General features: G+C 35.2%; 3 protein-coding genes across 3 annotated transcripts; 2 read left to right on the forward strand and 1 right to left on the reverse strand.

Annotated features, from left to right (window-relative positions):
- The first annotated feature begins 4,255 nt into the window (after positions 1-4,255).
- On the forward strand, positions 4,256-7,328 carry LOC107803602 (protein MAINTENANCE OF PSII UNDER HIGH LIGHT 1). Its single transcript, XM_016627350.2, has 3 exons — positions 4,256-4,634; positions 5,338-5,472; positions 6,729-7,328. Exons 1-3 carry the CDS (start codon positions 4,446-4,448, stop codon positions 7,143-7,145), a joined length of 741 nt encoding a protein of 246 aa, XP_016482836.1. The 5' UTR covers positions 4,256-4,445; the 3' UTR covers positions 7,146-7,328.
- A 1,574-nt stretch (positions 7,329-8,902) lies between these two features.
- On the forward strand, positions 8,903-12,133 carry LOC107803600 (cytochrome P450 98A2-like). Its single transcript, XM_016627348.2, has 3 exons — positions 8,903-9,395; positions 10,776-11,173; positions 11,359-12,133. Exons 1-3 carry the CDS (start codon positions 8,903-8,905, stop codon positions 12,001-12,003), a joined length of 1,536 nt encoding a protein of 511 aa, XP_016482834.1. The 3' UTR covers positions 12,004-12,133.
- Positions 12,068-21,053, reverse strand: LOC107803598 (65-kDa microtubule-associated protein 5). The gene is made up of 11 exons (XM_016627346.2): positions 20,785-21,053; positions 19,598-19,801; positions 19,252-19,506; positions 18,941-19,156; positions 17,894-18,049; positions 17,585-17,744; positions 16,145-16,293; positions 14,656-14,743; positions 13,969-14,042; positions 13,816-13,890; positions 12,068-13,481 (listed from the first exon to the last, which is right to left on the reverse strand). Exons 1-11 carry the CDS (start codon positions 20,866-20,868, stop codon positions 13,230-13,232), a joined length of 1,713 nt encoding a protein of 570 aa, XP_016482832.1. The 5' UTR covers positions 20,869-21,053; the 3' UTR covers positions 12,068-13,229.
- Positions 21,054-22,644: the final 1,591 nt, after the last annotated feature.

Consider the following 22,644-nt stretch of genomic DNA (forward strand, 5'->3'; position numbering starts at 1 on the left):
TAAGTATTAATCAACTTACCTCAATCTTCAAGCTCCAAAAATACTACAATACTCCAATTGATTAAAATATTTAAATATCACCCACAATTCAATATCTACCATTAGTTATCCCTACTACATTAAAACAAATACGAAAAGATTCATAAATACCCATTTAGGCTTCACAGCTCGACAACAAGCCTTCAACCATCCCAAATTATCCAATAGGCTCATCCATTAGCCTATTCAATTCAATTCAATTCAATTCTTATTATTTAATACTCATTTGGAGTCATTAATAATACTATATTAATTATCCAACGTCATCAAGTCACTATTTATTGCCTTCTCTAACAAAAGTCTAGGTTCAAGAACATCCATTTCAAGAATTAGTGTTGTATCTTATCCAAATGGTGATTCCAAATTAAATTCGTGCATCAATTAAGTTATCAAGTCTATTGGAATCATTAGAAACTCAAGACATATGTATTTATATCAATTCATCACTATTCATCTTTTTTTTTACCCAAAAATGGTATTCTCAAGACCCACCCTTAGGGTTCATACAATATCCCATTATAACTTCAAACAAAACTCATAAACATACTACCCATACTCCAATATGACATATATATGAAGCTCAAGTGAAGGGATTACCTCTTGATGGAAGAATCTAAATTTTTCTATTTTTGGTGTTCTTGAAGATTCAATCCATTTTCTATGGATTTGATCCATAATAATATTAGTGTTATCACTAAATGATGTTATATAATTATCTTTGTACCAAAATAACTTACCTTGAAGTGTATTCATGGTGGAAGAGCTCCTCCTTCTCTTTAGAAATCAATTCCAAGTTGAAGAACTAATGCTTTCTCTGTCTAAACCCCTTGTTTCAGCCCCTTTAAAATGACCCTTGGAGCTGCGTAGGCTACGCACAAAGGCTACGCAGGATGGACTTCCATTCCCCTTCATTTTAGAAGTTGCTGGATTTGCCTACGCAATGGTGCGTAGGCTACGCTGTTATGGTGCGTAGGCTATGTTGTTATGGTGCATAGGCTACGTAGACTCGCGTAGCTATTCTGTCACCCTTTAGTAAAAAGGCCATAACTTCTTGTAGGAATCTCCAAATGATAAACGGTTTGACGCATTAGAAACTAGACACATATACCTTTCATTTAATAGGTTATACACCATATAACTTTTCATATCTTGAGAGGTATGCTCGTTTGAAATTAGGTCTTGTGCGAACTCACTTGAAACTTTATCCCATCATATAATTTTCAACTTGACTTAGTCTTATGTATCTTATTAGACCATAAACCATTCTTAATGCACCTCATACATATATTATCATGTTCAACTGATATCATTTAAATTATTAGTCATGTTCATACCCGGATTAATATAATTAGCACATGCCAATCTTCTTAATGGTCTTAAAACACTTCGAAATTTTTTTCGGGGTATTACAACATCATAAAGTCTATTTGCCTTCTCTAGACTACCTAATAAACCGTACAAAAATGCTTTTTGAGGACTCGAATCTAAGCTTGGACATAAACTTAGTTAAAACTTGAAAAAGAGTTTTAAAATATATTTTTTGAAAATTGAAGTTGTGTTTGAACATATATTTTATTTGAAAAAAGGTTGAAATTTTGTGAGTGGAAAAAAATTGTTTACTCAAAACTGCCCTAATCCAGTTTTTGGGATTTTCAAAAAAAATTCAAATCTTTTTCAAAAAAATGATCATATTCCATGAACAAATAATATTTTCAAAAAGAATTTGAGAAAAAAAGGCCAAAATTTATGACCAAACTGGAGCTAAGATATATGCTAAAACTCAAAAACTCACTCATGCAATTGAACTGCACGCAACGCGGTTGAGATGGATTTATTAGGCATATATCAGTTAGACTTGGTATATTGTTAAACCCACATATATTAATCTTTACTTCACTTCATCGACTTATTATGGTGGTATAATTTGTCATGAGCCCACTTCGGTTCAATTAATATATTTATAGTCTGTTTGGTCAAGTTTCTCCAAGTCAAAAATATTTTTTTAATTAAAAAAAGTATTTTTTTTTCCCAAAGTTGAAGTGTTTGGTCAAGTTTTTTGAGGAAAAAAAAGTATTTTTGAGTAGAAGCAGAAGCAGTTTTGGAGAAGCAGAAAAAAGTAGCTTCTCTCCAAAAGTATTTTTTTGAAAAGCACTTTTGAAAAAAATACACTTATAGTATGTTTGGCAAAGCTTCTAAAATCTACTTATTTTGAAAAATACTTTTTTCAAAAGTGCTTTTCAAAAAAGTACTTTTGGTGAGAATCGGTTTGTGTTTGGCTAATTAATTTGAAAAACACTTTTGAGCAGTAATTAGTGTTTGGCCAAACTTTTGAAAACTGCTTCTAAGTGTATTTTTCTCAAAAGTGCTTCTGAGAAAAGTGATTTTGGAGAGAAACTACATTTTTCTGTTTCTCACAATCTGCTTCTGCTTCTCCTCAAAAGCACTTTTTTCCTTCTAAAAGCTTGGCCAAACACCTCAATTTTTGGCCAAAAGCACTTTTGGCCAAAAAAAGTACTTTCGGCCAAAAACTAAGCTTGGCCAAACATGCTATAAAAAGTATTTTTTAAAATCTTGGCCAAATACTAATTGCTTCTTAGAAGTATTTTTCAAATAAATTAGCCAAACACAAACTGCTTCTCACCAAAAGTACTTTTGAAAAAAATACTTTTGTGTAAAAGCACTTAATTATTATGTATTGCTTGTTATTTCTTTCCTTTATCAATCACATTTAGTTCATTTTACTACCTTCTATTGATCTTCTAACATTTAATGGTTTCGTTTACTTCTTTATTTATATTTGAGCTAGGAGTGTCAATGGTTCGACTGATTATTTTATAAAATATACATCATACTAATTTTTTGGTTATTCTATTATTTATAACAAAAAATAGACTTTTAGAAATCGTACCAATCATGTCGGTTTCTCTTCGGTATCGGTACGGTCCAGTTATTTTTTGGTAATTTTTTAAATTTCATTTAAAAGTCACTATTAGAAGCAAAAACATACGTATTATAGGACTTAGCAAAACTTTTAGATATTTTTACAATTTAAAGGGTGATGAATTATGAAAACATGAAAGATGACCAGAGTATAGATCCATCAACTATTCTACAGCAGTGTAAAAGAAACTAAGCAAAGACAAATAAAATATAAATCACACGAGTGAAAAGATATTAAGCAAGCTGGACTCAAGAATAAAATCGATAGAAGATTAAATATTCGAAAATATAAATTTAAATCATTTGAAAGGAAACATATTCAATACATTGTAGTTTGCTACTCATAATCGCTTGAATGTCTTGTGTCTTGCTAGTGAATATGATGGAAATAATTTAGTTTCAAAAGAGTAATATAATAGGTTTGGGAATTAGGATTTTGAGTTTAATTACTTGTTGACTTGTAATTGTTTTCATAATTCCAAGGCTCAAGGAAAAATCTAATGCTTTATTATTTTTAAACATAATATATAGATATGTTTTTCCCATATAAATTTATTCAGCATGGTTCGGTATTTTTTCGATTTATTTTCATAAAATAAAAAACTTACCCTAATTATCGGTACGGTTATAGATTTATATAAAAATCTATAGTTTTATTAAAAGAAACCTAAAAATCAATTCGGTGCGATACGATCGGTTTAGTAAGTTTTTAAATATCCATTGACACCTCTAATTTAAGCATTCCTTAGCATTAGTCACTCAACCAAATCTCGAATTGGGATATTGATTCTTTAATATTAATATTTCGTGAATAAAGTCTACACATTCGAAAGCTAGATAAAGAAGGCGTTATGTATGTGTTTTTTTCTCTCACCAATAGACAATAGTCGTGACACTTTCACACTAAAACCTTCCGTGGAGCGATCTTAGATATATGCAATTGAATGAAGGAGGTAATGTGGAAAAATTTGGCTGCTCGCACTTGCTCAGATTTTTTCACAAGCAATGTTATTCCACTATTTATTTGTCACAAACATAATGTCACAAACTCCACTAGTGAAATTCTAGTGGGTTATTGTTGTTGATAACGTGCCAAATACAAACAAAATTATTTTGATTTTTTTTTCAATGCATAATTTACACAATTTTTAATTATCTCTAATATAGTAGTAGCATTTTATGGATGTCAGAAAATGACAATAAGGGATATAGTCGTCATTTTAATACTTTTCGAAAGAGAATGAAATCCGAGACACATAACCCACTCAACGTGCATTCAAATCAAACCACAAAACCAAACAATCCTTAAAAGGAAAGGATTTTCGAGGCTCAAACACAGCCAATCGAAGAAGCAAAAAATTCTACAAGTGGTTCTGCTTCTTCACCTCAATACATTTGAAATCTTTTGTTGGGCTACAAAAATTCGCACTCTAAAGAACCCAAAAATAACCAGCAAAAAAGAAATAATGGCTTGTGCTGCTTTATCAGCAAACAGCTGCACCATAGCCTCAACTTCTAGCGGAAGATTGAGCTTTTGCACATACCAAAAGGACTCAAAATTGAGGCAAAAGCAGAGTCTTATTCGATTCAGAATTAGGGCAGCTTCAACTGATGATTCTGATTGCAATGATGAAGAATGTGCCCCTGATAAGGAGGTCAATCTTCCTCTTTGCTTCCTTGAGCTTAATTATATACTTCTTTTCCTTGTTGAATTTGTGTATGTGGATTAATATATGTTGACAGATATAGAAAAAAGGAAGTGGATATGCACAGTCTTGTACTCCCTCGAGAGAATTTTTTTTCTTGAAGTTTTTAGGAATTGTTTAAATACGTAGAGAATTCTCAAAATGGCTAATAATTATGGCTACTTATGAATATTTGGGGGAAGAAAATACTATTGTGTTGTAATTATAGACTATTTTATTGAAAATTAGTTAAAGACTATGCGCTCTTTTGAGTGATAATGATATGTTTATGTCTACTGCTACAACTAGTCGAGATGTTAGCAGTAAGCAGTTTGATTTCATTTAGATTGTATAAGATCGGCGAGCCAGTTCTGGAAAAATCTGCAAAGGAGAGTTGTATTTGTTTAGGCATATGGAAACACATGGGATACTTTTTTTCGTATCTAGTGTTAAGCCTTTTCAAATGTACCAAGAGCATGTAATATTTTTCATCAATAATATAAAACTTTGTAAACAATACCTATACAACTTTTGTAGTAATTTGAGTTTATTGCCCATATTTTAGAGCTTTTTTTAATTATCATTATTGAATCGACATTGTAGGTCATACTGTCCAGCAAGATGGTAGTTCACACTGGAAAAAGTATTGATACAATTTTTTTTTTTGAAACAGGTCGGGAAGGTGAGCATGGAATGGGTAGCTGGGGACAACACCAAAGTGGTTGGGACATTTCCACCTCGCAAACGTGGCTGGACTGGGTATGTTGAGAAGGATACTGCTGGGCAGACAAATATATACTCTGTTGAGGTTAGTACTTCTATGTTCTGCAATTACATAAGTTCTCCTGAAACTACATTGTTCAGATGGTATGGAGCAAAAGGAAGTTTCAGATTATGGCATGCCTTAGCTCTTCACATAAGAAACTATCTCGTAGTGAAATCTGTCTGTTGAATTACATAAACGAATCAATCTTTATTTCATTTTGTTGAAGTTCAACTTCAAGTATCAATATAGTATTACCACTGCAACTGCAATTTATAGTGATGCTTGGACAGAGTAATAAATGGTTTTAGGCTGTTTCACTTTTTACTCTGAGGTATTGGGCTGGGAGGCTCACCCATATGAGTTTTCTTAATCCACATATGCGCTAGAGCAAATCTAGCTTTGAGATGGAGGGTTTATATATTTCTAGCTTTATTCTATTTCTCAGTTTTTCTCCGCGCGGGCTAAATCTAACGTCCATTATTCTAGTGAATAGTAAACAAAAAAATACAACAATCAGTGTGGGGGCTGGGGAGGGCAATGTGTACGCAGACCTTACCCCTACTTTGTGGAGGTAGAGAGGTTGTTTCCGATATACCTTCGGTTCAAGAAAAGCAATTCACAGCATGTTTGAAAAAGATAAACAGTAGTATATTCAAGTGAATAGAGCCAGGTGGGCATAGCCAAAAGATCAAGGATGTTAGTGTCTAAGGTATTTATACTAGCGATATCATGAATCTAGTCTAGGAAATATCAGGGTTCTAAATCTAACTTTCATGCCTATATCCTTTGCTATTTCACTTGGGACAATATATAGAGCCAGGATGGCATAACCAAAGTATGTAGGCTATGTAAAGCTGAGGATGTAGAGATCTCAGACCTCAAATTTTCAGGCCCTAAGGTATTTATTCTAGAGATATCATGAATTAAGTCTGGGACATATCAGGATTCTAGAAAAGAGTCATGCGATGAATCATAACATACCAATTGCTCTTCTGCTTTTCCACAAGACAAGCCGTTTTGCTTCTCCTGATTGCCAATGCTGATCAACTCAGCCCTTTTCCCTGCCCCCTGGCCTCTCACTTCATTTAGGATCAATGTGATTCTGTCCAAAATCCATCTCAACTACTGAATAGTTCTGTACAATATATGATGGGTGAGAGAGTATATATATCTTGGCAATATCACACTGAATCATCATCCTCTTTTAGTCCTTTTTAAGAGGAAATAATACTATCTGAAAACCTGTATGGATTCAGTTATGTTATCTGTGTCGTTAACGTTGCTTACTTTGGAAACAGCCTGCAGTTTATGTAGCAGAAAGTGCTATCAGCTCTGGGACTGCGGGCACAGCTTCTGATGGAGCAGAGAACACCGCAGCTATTGCAGCTGGGATAGCCTTAATCTCTATTGCAGCTGCTTCATCGGTACTCCTTCAAGTCGGGAAGAACTCACCTCCTCCGGTACAAACAATGGAGTACTCAGGACCATCCCTTAGCTACTATATCAACAAGTTTAAGCTGGCAGAAATAGTCCAAGCTTCAGTAATCGAAACACCAAATGCACCAGAAGTTGTCCAAGCTTCAGCAGCACCAGAAACCGAAGCACCAAATGCACCAGAAGTTGAAAGCTCTGCTCCAGAAGTTCCTGCTCCCCAAGTTGAGGTCCAATCTGAAGCCCCTCAGGACACTTCAAGCTCAAGTTCTGACATCTCTTAGGACAAATCATTTAGTTTTCTTGTTATATATTGGTAGATGACCTAGTATATATATATTTCGGTAAGTTTTTGTAATACTATTATTCAAAGAGAAAATATTCTGCGTGTCAACAATCAATTTAATTGAATTACTTAAATGATCATATCTATGTATGAGTCTATCTATATATGTTATTTAGGTAAATCCTATGTAGTATGTACTGATCTCTATCCACTAGTGACTGTTACATATACACTTAAGGTGGGTCCGTTTTACCAGTAAAAACAATTCTATATGTTCTACCCCAGCTTATCTCTTAATATACTCGACTTCTTTCCATTTTTCTCACCCCCCCCCCCCCTTTTTTTTTTTGTGGAGTTTGCCCACATCTTTGGAAAAACAGAATTGTAAACCTTTCATTGGCTATACCTTCCATACTGGATACCTACTTAAGGTGGGTCCATTTTACCAACCACATCGTTCTATGGGCGGGCATATTGTTTTCCAATCTTTCATTAGTATTTCCAACAACTAGCGCTAGCGCTCATGTGTGGCGGAACCCGAATTTTTATAAAGTAGTTCAAAAAATAAAAAAGTTAAATATATGAAGAAACTTAGGGGATTCAACATCTCATACGTATAGATAAATTACTTTTTTACCTCACATACACAGTGTAATTTTTGAGGAAAGGGGGTTCGGATGAACCCTTCCGCCTCCCTAGCTCAGCCATTGCTCGTGTATAGCTCATTTGTCTTTACAACAATAATAAGTATACCTGAGTTTCAAATAAGATGAATCAGCTATATGATTCTCACTAATTATATTCATCATTTAAATCCAAGGTTAAATCATGAATTTGAATTCTTAGGCATCATGTAAATTAAACCTTGCTATGCGCTGTATGTTTATATTAACCGTGGAGACACGATGCTTAATTAAATAGCTTGATCGAATGTGAACTAAGTGCATTTGTTTTGTTTAATAAAATTTGTCATATACAACAAGAACATCCACAGTAACGTCATGATATAACAAGTTCGTAAAAATTATCATAGAAGATAAAATATTCAAAACATCATACATGTCACTAAGATTGGCATTGAAAGACAAAGAGAAGGGTAATACATATTACCCAAATTCAAATAGCACTTGCAACGATGGAGACATAGTCAGAGTTTGTCGAAATAATGTTTTAAGGAGATTTCTAATGCATATTTACAAATTACTACAAATCCAATATAATGGATAAAATAAGAAAACTACGGAAGGTGTTAGATATTTTTAGCATTTTTTCCTATTTATATTTCAGTATTATGAAATACTCCATCCAATCCCTATTACGGAGTATTGATCTTTTAAATAAACTTAATTTATTTTAACATATTTAACGTTATAAAAAAGTTTTTACTACTATTTTTGTTCTTCAAATTTCAACCTTATTGTTCTAATTAATGGAACATTCAATAAAGGAATAAAAGGTATTTTAGAGAAATACCGTAATAATTAAGGATATTGTATATCTTGCTTAAGAGGGAAAAAACTTTAAAAAATAAATTAATAGATAAACTCACCCGTTGAAATACACTTTCCTCACCAATCAAAATTTCACAAGATTCCATATTCTAAAATCAAGATAATACTCTTCACCAAAAGCACCAACTACCGTTTCCTTAAAAGACTAAAATACCCTTCACCAACTCTCTTCTCCTTCCTTTTCCCACTGTCTCAGTTCTTATATAACACCAGCTACCCTTCTTTTCCTCAAATATCCCTAACAATGGCTATTTCTTTAGCTGCTGCAATTCCTTTAGCTTTCATTTTCACATTTATAGCTTATCACCTTTACTATCGTCTCCGATTCAAGCTTCCTCCGGGCCCAAGTCCACGGCCCATCGTCGGAAACCTGTACCAGATAAAGCCCGTCAGGTTCCGATGCTTTTACGAATGGGCCCAAACTTACGGACCGATCATTTCGGTTTGGTTCGGGTCGACCCTGAACGTCGTCGTTTCCAGCTCGGAATTAGCCAAGGAAGTTCTGAAAGAAAAGGACCAGCAGTTGGCTGACCGGCACAGGAGCCGATCGGCGGCCAAGTTTAGCAGAGACGGGCAGGATCTTATTTGGGCTGATTATGGGCCTCATTATGTTAAGGTTAGAAAGGTTTGTACGATTGAGCTTTTTACGCCTAAAAGGCTTGAAGCCCTTAGGCCCATTCGAGAAGATGAGGTCACTGCTATGGTAGAGTCCATTTACAGAGATTGCACTAATCCTGGTATGTTTTTACTAAAATTTTGACTTCCTCTTCTTTTAATGTTCAATGTATTTTCAGTTGGTATAATTTCTTTTTTATCAAGTTTATAATTGCTATGATGCTCAGACACATTATCGAGTGAAACCATATAAAAAAATTGGCCACGCCTTAACTTTTGAATGAAGATTATTCATGCCTTAAATTACCCTATTAAATTTGAGTAAGTTATTGAAAAATTATGTGTTAAGAATGATGTCTATTAATTACTTTTGAAAAGTTTAATATCTAGCTCTTTTAAAAATATACCTGATTGGACTTATCAAATAAAAATAAAATATACATGATTGGATGTTACAGAATATTCAACAAAGCATTGTTCCTTTCTTTTGTTTGTGGAATTTGAGATTTTATTATTATTCGTTCTATGCAGATTTCCTCGATATATTCACGTGAATTTAATTTTATATATATGACAATGCAAAAAAGGTTTATACTGGTGGTGTATTTTAACCTAATTTAACAACTAATTTGCCATAACTAATTTTACTTTTTTACAAATAATGGTATTCACTCCATTGGGTACATAGTTTAAGAAAAGATACACTTTTGAATTTGTGGTGAAAATTGAGTCACATATATCATTGCATAAAGTTAAATTATTTTTACTTATGGAAATAGATCATTTTTCTTGCCACATATTGGTGAATTGAAATGGAGAAACTATGTTATTATCTTTTTGGTGATCCAATTGCGTAAACACTATCCGTATATTGTATTTAAAGTGTATTGAGGTACGTGAAGGTAGATAAGAAAATAAGTCTTATCTTTCTTTTATAGGAGTTTGAGGTTTTTTGGTGAATGTTTGGTGGTTCTCTTTTTCATTTGGGACCCATAGGGGTTGTTGGATATGGGTCAACTAAGATGGACGGTCGACTAATATCAACCTAACTTTTTCCAAAAAGAAAAAGAAATGGTGAATAGTGACCATCTTAACTAGCAAACGTGTTTGGTGGTTAATGATATTACTTGATACTGCTACACCAAACTTTGAATAAGACCCGCTATAATCGCTAAGTTGGTCTGGCCAGTGTCATGTGAGGATCACGTGACATTATGGTCACCCTGCAAAAATCATGGTTGCATCATTATTTGGTGTCTTACTCCTTTTTATATTACGATATAGATACCATTACAATGTAAAGAATTTTTCTTATTAATATATTTTAATCGTTATAACAGGTATCTTGCTTTATTTTTTAGGCTGCTGATCACACTTTTATGGGACAATTACCTTTACTTATCTATTAGATGATATTATGGACAACTAGTAGTATGAAAATCTTGAGTACTCAACCGTGAAGCATATGGTATTAAATGCCTAAGAATATGGTGTTTGTGTAGATAACGTGGGGAAGAGTCTGCTGGTGAAGAAGTACCTTGGAGCAGTGGCCTTTAATAACATAACAAGGCTTGCCTTTGGGAAGAGGTTTGTAAACTTTGAAGGTGTGATGGATGAACAAGGAAACGAGTTCAAGGCGATTGTCGCTAATGGATTGAAGCTTGGAGCATCCCTTGCCATGGCCGAACACATCCCATGGCTTCGCTGGATGTTCCCTATTGACGAGGACGCCTTTGCTAAGCACGGGGCACGTAGGGACCGTCTCACTCGAGCTATTATGGAGGAGCACACCCTTGCTCGCCAACAAAGTGGAGGAGCCAAGCAACACTTTTTTGATGCATTATTGACCCTCCAACAGAAATATGACCTAAGTGAAGACACTCTCATTGGCTTACTTTGGGTAAGTAAATTAATAGACACTTACCTCACAAAAAGAGCTAAAATGATTGCTGCCACGTTCTTATGAGATTCAGCCATTTGGCGCTCCGCATTGCTCTGATTCACAAAAATAGCTAAAATGACAAATGAAATATCTATTATTTCATTTTGGGGATGAACTTTGAACCGATCTCGTTGAAATTGCAGGATATGATCACAGCTGGAATGGACACAACTGCAATCTCTGTTGAATGGGCAATGGCTGAGGTGATCAAGAACCCAAGGGTGCAGCAGAAGGCCCAAGAAGAACTCGACCGAGTGGTTGGCTACGAGCGTGTGATGAACGAAACAGACTTCCCCAACCTCCCATACATACAATGCGTGGCCAAGGAAGCACTAAGGCTGCACCCTCCAACTCCTCTAATGCTCCCACACAGAGCCAACGCCAACGTCAAGATTGGTGGCTACGACATTCCCAAGGGCTCCAACGTGCACGTGAACGTCTGGGCAGTTGCTCGTGATCCCGAGGTGTGGAAAAACCCATTGGAGTTCAGACCGGAGAGGTTCCTTGAGGAAGATGTGGACATGAAGGGACATGATTTTAGGCTACTCCCATTTGGTGCAGGTAGAAGAGTATGTCCAGGGGCACAATTGGGTATCAACTTGGTCACCTCTATGTTGGGCCATCTTTTGCACCATTTTCATTGGGCTCCTTCTAATGGATTGAGCCCAGAGGAGATTGATATGGGTGAGAACCCCGGGCTTGTTACCTACATGAGGACTCCATTACAGGCTGATGCCACTCCCAGATTGCCAGCGGAGTTGTATAAACGAATTGCAGTGGACATGTAAAAGAAAGCCCAAAGGGGAAGAATTGGATAAGCCAGGTGCATACAGTAACTTCCCAGAAAATGTGTTGTTTTTTTTTTTTGTACTTTATTTGCTTGACTTAGTTGTTACAAGAAGAGTCAAATTATTACTACAATTTCAGCCCGGAGTCCAATTTCTTTTGAATTATTTTTATTTTAGTATCAGCCAGAACTTCATTAAAAAATTATAATGTTTCTGGTTAGTTGTGTGAGGTGTAGCTCTCGAAATCGTAATGTTATACTTCTGAGACTCACATAAAGTTCGAGAACTGATCAATATGACAGCTGATATTCGGATAATTAAATCAATTCAACTATATTGTATATATTGAGGAAGAAAATAAGTTATGGTATTTCCGGTACTACTTATTCTTTTCTCCCTCCTTTTCTTCTTCTCCTCCTCACTTTTCTGAACCGAGTGTCTATTGGAAACAACATCTCTACCTTCACTAGGTAGGGGTGTCTACGTATACACTATCCTCCCCCATCCCACATGTAAGAATATATTGGATATGTTGTTATCAAATGAGTGAATAATAGTAATAATCTCGCAATAAGATTTCTTCTTTTCTTTTTGCGAAGCGATATCTCACAAATTACATCAAAAGTTTGCTGACTTTAGAAAAAGCAAACAAATTCACAAAGCGCATAAGCTGCTACTTTATAACTCCCCATTATTAACATTCTTTTATGATCAAATAGGTTTTTGTACAATTTCTCGTTTTCAAACTCTGAACCTGCATTATCAGCAATCTAATGTAGTTCGCAAGGATAATGTAGTTCGCAACAAATTTTGTATTGCTGTTACATTTGGACATAAATTTCATTTGAAAATAAGTTGAAATTCTGTGACTAAAAACTATTATTTCACTTGAAATACTCCTCAAACAGTTTTTCAACTTCAAATTCACTAATTTGTAAATAATGTTTCAATATTTGCAAATAATATTTGGTTAAAGTTATGTCCAAACAGTAAGGCCAAATTACCAGACATCTGATAAGAAAATTCTGCAAAGAAAATGAACAAGATATACGCATTTCAGGCCCCAGTTCATAGCAGAACTTCTAAAACCTCTGTAAATGGGAAAAGAATAATGAATATGCGTGGCCTTTTATTCTAATATATGCTATACTACCACACAGGACGAATGGCTTAGTTTGTGCAAAATCAGCAGAATGTATGATCTTTCTACAAGTCACAATTTCAGTCTATAATCCTCCAGATTTCTGATCATCTTTTGCAACAGCTACGTAGTTTACAGGTATTACAGCACCAACATTACCGCTCCCTCTCTTTTCCTTCCCTATGGACGCACCATAACGACCTGAAGGTGTAGATACACGACGACTATTTGGAGTACCAAGTATTGTGTTAGCATTACCCAGAGGTTTCTTGACAGACTTTGAACCATAGATTGTTTCTTGTTCTGCAGCAAATTGATCTTGGAGCCGTTTTTGTTCCTGAAATATATACACTAGTTGATCATCCAAGCATCCAAATCTAACTCCTGTGCTATATTGACAATGGTATGCGCAGTTGAAACATCCAACACAATTCAGTTTCAAGCATACATACTAATAGATAGTTAACACAACATATCAATCACAATCACAAAGCAACCAACAAAAATCCAACAGTTTAACTAGAAGTGCTAATTATCTATCAAAATCAACGACAACATAACAAAGCAAAGTTGATGAGATAGACCCTTGCTCAGCTAAGAGTAGTTCTTCTCTAACGTCGGAACAAAAAGATTCAGAAACATGTACCAGACAAGAGAATAAAAAGTGATACCCGAGATCTACGCTTCTCTTCTTGTTTTTCCTGCCGCGAGATGATGTACTCTTCCAAAGTATGCAACAGAGGGTCCTAGACACAAAACAGTCATGGTCTGAAGGTACTGCCACAACATAATATCATCTTGAACAAAGAAAATGTTGAACTCACTTTGTGATACAAAAATGGCATTCCTTTCTCCTTCTCCCAGGCCTTTACCTTGGCAGTCAAGTTTTCAACAAGAGCTGCATTATAGGTTTTTTCAGTCAGTATATGATAATTGCTGATATAGAAAGAATATTCAAACATACTTTAGATTATTAAAATTTACAATGTGCTGAGAATAGACCTGAACTTAAAATTTACTAGGTTCTTCATTAATATACTGGGTGATCACCACCTTAGATAAGGGCTACGAGCACGGCTTAACTGATCAATGAAATTAACATAATATACCAAGTAACATGGAACAATAAAAAGAAAAACCAAATGAGTAGACCTGAATGGTACTTTAACTTCAAGTACCAAGCACTCTCTGACATTGAATATTTAGTTTCCAGAGTAGACAACCAACCCAATGGACCAAAAGAATGCAAAGAGAAATAGGTGAACTAGTATGTTTATTACCAGAAAAAGAGAAAAAATTTGAAGATAGGAAATAAAAAAAGGAAAACGATGGGACAACGAGCAAAAGCAAGAAGCTTCTTCGTATAAGTAATTAATATAGATCCACAATTATGCATAGGATTATCCTCCAGAAGGGAACAGTAGGGCTTCACGAAGCTACTAATAGTGGTCGGTCAGGAGAGGGCGAGGGAAGAGGTGTACATCACATGAGATAAATGAGTACAGGCTCACATGGTAGTTTGCTGACCAAAATCCGCGCTTTCTCTGCACGTTTCAGGTTGATGTGGACACCTTTCCCGGCACTAAAACGATTCTCATCCTGTTAGTTAGAACAAGTGAATCATGATTTAGTGGGAAGTCAAGTTGCAAACTGTATCTTATACAGCATCAGAACTATTACACCATCAAAACGCCTGAAGTAAAACTAGTCAAGTCATCCAGGGAATAAGAAAAGGTAAAGACTCATGATTCAAGTAAATGATAGAGATGAAGGGATGAGCAAATTGAGTAAACATAATATCACCTAGTTTTGTAGACTGCACATACGTTTCAGATTTTATGCCAACATAAGAAGCATGGAACACAGAAAGGGTCAGTTTATCTGGGGTATCACAGAGAGCACCCAAAACAATTTGTGGGAGCACATCCAACTAATGTCCAACTTTTAGTTACAGAAATGAATAATTAGACTGATTGATATAAGCAATTATGAGCACTACTTGACTGCACAACACAGCATTTGCGACCAGCCTATAAGCACAAACAACTTAGAAAAAGCAAGCAAGGCATGCCTATGTAACTTTTCTAGCTTGACCACTGTTATCATAAAAAGCTTATAATTCCATCTGTTTGCCAGGTCTTTAAGCACAAAGTACAATTGAAGTGTTAGCTTAAGTCAATAAAGGACGTAGATGAAAAAAATAATCAAAAATTATATGTAACCAAAAGAAGAAAAATTGCTAGTTCTACAACTATAATCATGTTCCTGAGCCGAGGGTCTATTGGAAACAGCCTCCCTATCCTCACATGGTAGGGGTAAGGTCTGCGTACACACTACTCTCCCCAAACCCCACGGTGTAGGATAATACTAGGTATGTTGTTGTTGTTGTTGCTACAACTATAATCATATCGACCCAAAATATTGAAACACCGCAATAAGTGGAATGAATTTTAAACCATGTCAATCTAATTCAAAACACTTTTAAATTATGATTCATATTAGTTGCTAATTTCCGTTTCAATTTCTAATTTCATATGCCAAAATTCTAACATATTTATCCAAATCTTAGTAATTAAGATATTGCTTTGAAAACTCTATTAATTATTTAGCGTTGTCCGTCCTCTTTTAAGACATGCTCGTGAATGTACACGGTGTATGCTGAAGCGCATTCAGAGTGAGGCGAAGCACCAACTCCACACTGCACTGAGCTTCACAAGCAGACTTCTGGCAACACTAAGCTTGACATGCCAAACTTCCCTAAGTAGCTTGCAACAGGTATTAGATTATGACATATCTTTGAAAGATATAAAGTTGACCTACAATATAAGGATCTTAGAATGTTTGAAGGATGGGTGCAAAAAGGATAAAAAAAAAAAGAGACGAAAATGAAAGAGATAAATTCAAATGCATCATTATTGTCCTTTATGCACAGGTGCTCCATATGATTCATAACTGAGTACAATGCAAAAGTAAACACCTATATTTATGTCAATGTTATACCTTTTCATACTCATCAAGCCAGCTTTCCTCTTGAGATGCATGCTTCCATTTCTCCACTTTATCCAAAACTTCTTTCCTGCTAGCAGCTTGCTCTTTGGCTTTCACCACCTGATCATCCATGCTTGAAAGAAGATAAGAGAGATCACTGCCTGTATTGGATTATAATAAAAGAATGTATAAGAGAACGCAAACCTAATACAAATGAAATCTATCTTTCAATTCAACTGATGATAACAATAGACATGCTAAGATGCAAGAGGCCTGGAAACATTTGTATTCCTGCTTCGGAGTATGGGTTGGTGTGTTACTGAACTAGTTCAACAGAAACCGAGAATGAAAGTACAACTCAGCTAAAAAAGTGCATGTCCTCTTTTGAATCATTAGTATCAAAGTTGTGAACTGTCAATTGATATTGACAGTACCACTTTCTCCCAGCAATTTTCGTATATATTCTTTCACCAAAGATAATAAGGAGCCATTCATGAAGAGAAAAAAAAAGAGAGCAAAAATGAGGGACAAAAACATATCGTCTTGCGAGGAGGGGAATAAAGGCTACTAAGATCGGGACTCTTGACCTAAGTACTCAGTAACTGCAATGGCACCTTGTAGACTTGCTTTGCTCTGAAAAGCTTCAGCTTAATTAGAACTGTTGCCCTCATCTGTCCACTACTCAACCTTATGTAACTACAATTAGGAGGATCCATCCAATAGTTTAATGATTTGCTTGGGCCATCTAAGAGGTAAGGCCTCCTCACATCGACCATAGGTTAATGCCCTATCCCTTCTCTTGTTGCAGTTGACCACTCATTTAGAGGCCCTTCAGAACCTCTGGAAATAGTTCTTTGAAGATTTTAATCTTCTCATCTATTGTGAGACAATCTATTTCTGATAGACATTTTGACTGCTAATTCAAGCTATAACCAACAAAAGTTCCTTCGGAGTTGACCGTTCAAAAGAAGGGATATGCAAGAGCAGAACATGCCATCAAGGACTATATCATCTCCAACATGAGGACTTAGATCTCACACTAACTGTTCTTTTCCAAGTGAAGAGCCTAATACACAGTCAAAATGCAATTTATAACAGGTGAGACTGAGAGATGGCAGATTCTTTCCCTTGTCAACACATGAAAGCTAATCCAAACCAACCATTACTTTTCAGAATCACCCCCACAAACTTGCCTCTACCAAAAAACATACAAACCACAGCTAAAAGATCCCAAATGAATTTAACAGCTTTCTCACTTAAAACCCAGCACAAATAATTTAAACAATAGAAGAACAAACTATAAGTTGAAAGTTGAAACAAAATAAAAAAAACCCAGAATAATTCAAGAGAAAAATTATTTTTCAAGAGAAATTAACTTTTGTTTCAAGAAAGAAGCAGTTAAATCCCATCAAGTCACACAACAGAAATGAGGGTAAAGTAAACTGAATGTACCAGACTCCATAAGCTGGATTAAAATCTGGCGTGCAGTCTCACTATCTACATCCATATGAACACTCCTATAGATTTCCTCGAGCTCATTTTGTCTCTTAAATATCAATTCCTTCAGCTTACTGGTCTTTAGAACATTTAAACGCTCAACTTCCACTTCAACCTACCAAGATAGAAATGAGAAGCAGTAAGAGACTGCAGAGAAAGTAGGTTAGCTGAAATGAAAACCAGAAGAATATCTTCGCAAGATTTCTTCCCATATCCCCCAAAGACTAAGATGAGAAAAGAGAAAGGAATAATGATTCAATGTACCTGCTCAACAATGTGAATGGCAAGAGATCCTTGTTTAGATACCTCATCAATAGAGGAAGAAACTAAGGAAGTAATATGGTTAAACTTCAGTTGTTCCTCCATTGGCATGTCCATGAGGTTCCAAAGTTCTATTAGGGAGCTGCCAAGATCTTGAAGCTTCACCAATAAAATAAAATGAAAAAGAATCAACATCATTTTTGATAAGGTTAAGTTTTATATATGTATCAGCATTAAGTGTATGCCAGTATAGACATTTAAGTGCTAATCTAGTTTTCCAAACGGGACAAGAAATACCCTAAAGATTAACCAAACTGGCTTCCAACATTTTCTTGACCTTGAAATACCGAAGATATACTATCTTGTGTGTAGAAATATCCATAGTTCATTTTATACACTTCATAAAACAGGTGTACTAACTGGAACATGGGTCTAATGTCCAAATCAAACAAGGGGGAAGGTTCCAAATGACCGAGCGTCAATCACCACAATGTATAAACAAAAATAAATTGGACCTTCTCCAGAAATCGGGTTTCAAGAAACAGAGGACTTTATCATTTAAAGGAAAGGGATAAAGTTCCATCAAATAAACAGCTAGACTGCTGATGGAATCAATATTAACAGGTGCATTCTAAATAGGGTAGTCTAAATCTGAAATTAACGACATTAAAGCAGAATAACAAATTCCAAACAATTCTCAGTCATGCTTATCCATCTAAATTCTTAGTTGTTAACATTTTGTAGCAAGTACCATTCTGTTAATCATTTCATGCAATTTAGCCGAAATTTGAGTTACAGCAATACAATTTTCAAAATGTCATGTGACTAGAGACTGCTACGGAACAGTACTTGCACGTTATCAAATTTAGTGCTGTAAACAGGAAGGTGAATGCACAGTAGGTACATTAATATGATACGCATTCATGCAAGTGTATTCAATTCGAATTAAAAACAAGCCTGCAACTTTGCTCCCTATACATTTTAGAGAGACTATTCCACTAAATGTGAAGTGCAAAACACTGGAAAGATTGTGATTGATAATTCGCCCACCCTTTCTAGCCGTTGCTGTTTCAATTGCTTTAGTGAGATGACTTCACTGGTCAAGCTAGCAAGTGTTTCATTGCTTATGCTCTTTGATTGTACAGTCATATGATTCGCTAAGCTTGGATTGATATTAGCTATTATCTGCTTGAAATCAAGTGACATAACAACTGAAAGCTCATGAATTTCACTCATATAGCTATTCACTCGTTGCAAACGGAGTTTCTGCAGAAAAGGACGAAAGTTAACAGATTGAATTGAAATGATAAGTCATTTGTCTATCCAGTAAAAATTAGAGGCAGCAAAATCAGTTGAGGAACCTTTTCAGACTGAAGTTCCTGAAGATGTGACTTCAGTTCTCCCAATCTCTTAGCTGTCAGGTCTTGTTCATCTACTTGAATATCTGTGGGACCAATAACTCTGTCATTTCCTGCTATTTCTGCACAAATCACCGCTATCTGCGTTTCTATGTTCAAGAATTCCTTAATCCTTTCTTGTTTCTTTGTCCTAATGTCCTTTAACACAGGATCAACGACAGACAATTTCTGCTTAAGGGTGCCTTTCATCTTTTCAGACTAAAAAGGAAGGAAAAAAGTAAATTATAAGTTAAAAATATTAAACCTGAATAATGGAAGGTTAACAATTCTAAGGAAACAAAGGACAAACCAATGGCAAAGAAGCTTGTTCTCCAAGGGCAGAAACAAGTTTGGAAATTCCTGCCTCAGCCTCAGCTAATGACTGATGCAATTCAGCTCTGTATTTTCTCTCTTTCTCTACATTTCTACGGTAAATGTCAAGGCATTCCTGCTCAACCTGAAGAAGCTTTTTGTCCCTCTCGCTGTCACTCTCCCCAATCTCATCCCATATTTCCTTCAGACAAAAAAAGATTATTTGATTAGATTCTACTACAATATAAGTGAAAATTCAGCAGGTGAAATAAACTAGAAAGAACATATATTCTTATGGGTGTCGATACTGACACAAGTGGGAAAGTAGGAACAAAATGCGTCATTCTCCAATTAAGAAAACATGGACTTCCATTAAAAAATATTACAGACACAGATACACTAATAAAGAATAGAGCAACAAGAATGCAGAGATACATGAATATCCAAGCTATCGACATGCATACCTAAGATGCCAAACAGGACCCCATAGAGAATATAACAGATCAACCTAAATCTGGCAAAAGACATTTTTTACAAACTGTTGAAACATTCAATTCATTCAACCAACAACCAAGAGATTTCTACTTTAAGAACTCTCCTTCACTATCGATTCTTCTCAATTTCATTTGTGGAACCAAGAAGACACCGGTTATTGGCATATCCAACCATATACCACTGAAACCCCAAAGGTCAAGCCTGTCGTATACAACTCTTATCTACGACAAATCTTAGATCTTCTCCTTATGTACGTGTGTGTGTGTGAGTGCAAATATGTATGTATGTGCGTATACCAGAAAGAGAAGAGAAAAAAAGAAGAGAGCAACTACAAGAACAAACCCATTTGATTTTTAAAACATACATTTTTACTAAATCAACGAAGTTATGGCTAATTCTCAACAAATCCTACTGCATCTCCCACACATTTAAAAAAAAAAAAAAAAGGAAACACGAATAGAAAGCACAAGAACCTAAAAACTGGTTGAATAAATATACTCAAGAATACAATTTACTATCCCTATAGTATCTCCCTACAACGCAATCCTACTCCACAAAAAAGCTCTGGGTATCCAAAAGAAATTTTTTTAAAAGAAAAGAGGACCAAAAATCACTTTCAAAATCACATTCAAACAAATAAAAAGAAAAAGAAAAAGAAAAAGAAGAAGAGGAGGCGTTTGAATTGAATACCTGCAATTGTTGAAGAAGAGTGGCACAAGTAGTAGTGGCCGATTTAGAAAGAGAAAGCGGAGAGGAACCACTCATTGATGACATTGTCTGTCTCTATTCTTCACAAGAAAAACCCTAGCAATCACTGAGCAGAAGAAGAGAAAAACCCTGGCAATCACTGAGTAGAAGAAGATCGCTAATGTTCTTCAAATTTTCACATTTAGGGTATATTTATTGTGTTAAAACTTTAAAAGATTTTTGGCGTTATAAAAGTACTGAGATTTTCGCTTTTTGTTTTTGGGCGGGAAAACTGTTCTAAAATTCTAATATTCCCCATTTCTCTCCTTTCACCTTTCTTTTATTGACTTTTCCTTTTCTTTTTTCTTTCTTTTTCTTTTCCTGTTCTTGTTCATTATCCTTCATTTCTAGAAGTATATTTTTTAAGAGTAACTTTTTTTGTGTAAAAAATAGCACTCCCCCATCCCAAATTAGTTGTCATGTTTCACGTTTGAGAGTCAATTTGACTAATCGTCAAAATTAAATTGGATTAAATCAACTAAATATTTTTAAATTAAAATTTGGATATTCAAAAATTATAAGAAAAATATTACAAGTTACAACTTTTCTCGTGTCAAGACGATTAAGAAAAATATTTTAAAGTATTGGTCAAAGTTCACAAGGTTAGACTTTCGAAAAATGAAACATGGCAAATAATTTGGAATAGAGGGAGTACTCATTAGGAACAACTCAATCTATCTCAATTTGTGCATCATACTTTGCTTTTTAATTTGTCCCATATCTAGAGCTTGTTTACACTAGAAATTTGAAAAGTTTTATTTTTTTCTTAAACTTTGTGTAGTGTTAAACATCATCAGATGAACGAGACGGATGAAGTACTTATAGTCGGAGATACACATTTTGTGAAAACGCCATTTCCTAACGTGACTATAAGCAAAAACAAAAGAGCATAATTGCTAGCATGGAAGTTTTAGGTACCTAATTAATTTTGTTAAAAGTATATTTTTCTATTTTCATGACGTTCTTACATATTTCATGGTTTGAAAAAAACTAAAACTAACTATTTTGAAAGAAATAAGAGTAAAATTGTTTAAATAGTTCAAATGTGATATGACTGTGATTCTAAAGCATAGTTTAAATAGTTCAAACAAGGTTTCTCCTCTCTATGGTATCAATCCCTCCTGTACCCCCCGATCCCCTTCAACCAACAGCTACTATGTCAGATCAACACACTCCCCAACAATCCAAACCCAATGAGAATTCGACACCACACCAGAACACCGCCACCACCACTCACCAAACCCAGTTTAACACCACCGGAAGTGACACCAAATAACATTGAGTTGTCCGCTAATGGTGAATCCACTGTAAATGCCAAAATCAGTAACAATGCACAAAAGCAAATTCCTCCACCACCGAAAATATTGACAAATTTTGATCGACCAACTTCAAGGAGGAAGAACCTGCACTTTGATGATTCAGTCGAGCTGCCTGAAGATCCTTCATTTATTGAAGCAATGAAGCAGGGAGACACGACCAAACAAACAAATACAAACCAGCAAAATCAAAAAATTCACCCCGATATCCCTAGCTCATCTGAACCTAAATTAACTAACAATGCTGGGAATCGACCAAACACACAGGTGATATCAAAGCCTGCCTTTGCTGCTGCAGTTCAAACCAAAGACATGGCCAATGTTAACCAAATTGAGATTAGACATTGCACACATTTGGGCAAACCAACTGTTTTCTTCAGTGCGCAAGACTATTTCATTAATCTGGCCCAAGATTGCAAAATGACAATAGTGGGAAAATTTTACAGAGGAAAACCAGCTATGGAAGATCTCAGGAAACAATTCGTCA

This window comes from Nicotiana tabacum, chromosome 19 (assembly GCF_000715075.1).
Source record: "Nicotiana tabacum cultivar K326 chromosome 19, ASM71507v2, whole genome shotgun sequence".
Lineage (NCBI taxonomy): Eukaryota > Viridiplantae > Streptophyta > Magnoliopsida > Solanales > Solanaceae > Nicotiana > Nicotiana tabacum.

What these genes read in the sequence shown, in the direction of transcription:
- LOC107803602 (XM_016627350.2), top strand. Translation starts at nt 4,446, where the DNA reads ATGGCTTGTGCTGCTTTATCAGCAAACAGCTGCACCATAGCCTCAACT. An exon ending in AATGTGCCCCTGATAAGGAG is followed by an intron (nt 4,635 to 5,337) that starts GTCAATCTTCCT and finishes TTTTTGAAACAG; the next exon opens with GTCGGGAAGGTGAGCATGGA. An exon ending in CAAATATATACTCTGTTGAG is followed by an intron (nt 5,473 to 6,728) that starts GTTAGTACTTCT and finishes CTTTGGAAACAG; the next exon opens with CCTGCAGTTTATGTAGCAGA.
- LOC107803600 (XM_016627348.2), top strand. Translation starts at nt 8,903, where the DNA reads ATGGCTATTTCTTTAGCTGCTGCAATTCCTTTAGCTTTCATTTTCACA. An exon ending in CAGAGATTGCACTAATCCTG is followed by an intron (nt 9,396 to 10,775) that starts GTATGTTTTTAC and finishes GTGTTTGTGTAG; the next exon opens with ATAACGTGGGGAAGAGTCTG. An exon ending in CTCTCATTGGCTTACTTTGG is followed by an intron (nt 11,174 to 11,358) that starts GTAAGTAAATTA and finishes TTGAAATTGCAG; the next exon opens with GATATGATCACAGCTGGAAT.
- LOC107803598 (XM_016627346.2), bottom strand. Translation starts at nt 20,868, where the DNA reads ATGTCATCAATGAGTGGTTCCTCTCCGCTTTCTCTTTCTAAATCGGCC. An exon ending in AACAGCAACGGCTAGAAAGG is followed by an intron (nt 18,050 to 18,940) that starts GTGGGCGAATTA and finishes TTATTGGTGAAG; the next exon opens with CTTCAAGATCTTGGCAGCTC. An exon ending in TGCCATTTTTGTATCACAAA is followed by an intron (nt 13,891 to 13,968) that starts GTGAGTTCAACA and finishes TTTTGTGTCTAG; the next exon opens with GACCCTCTGTTGCATACTTT.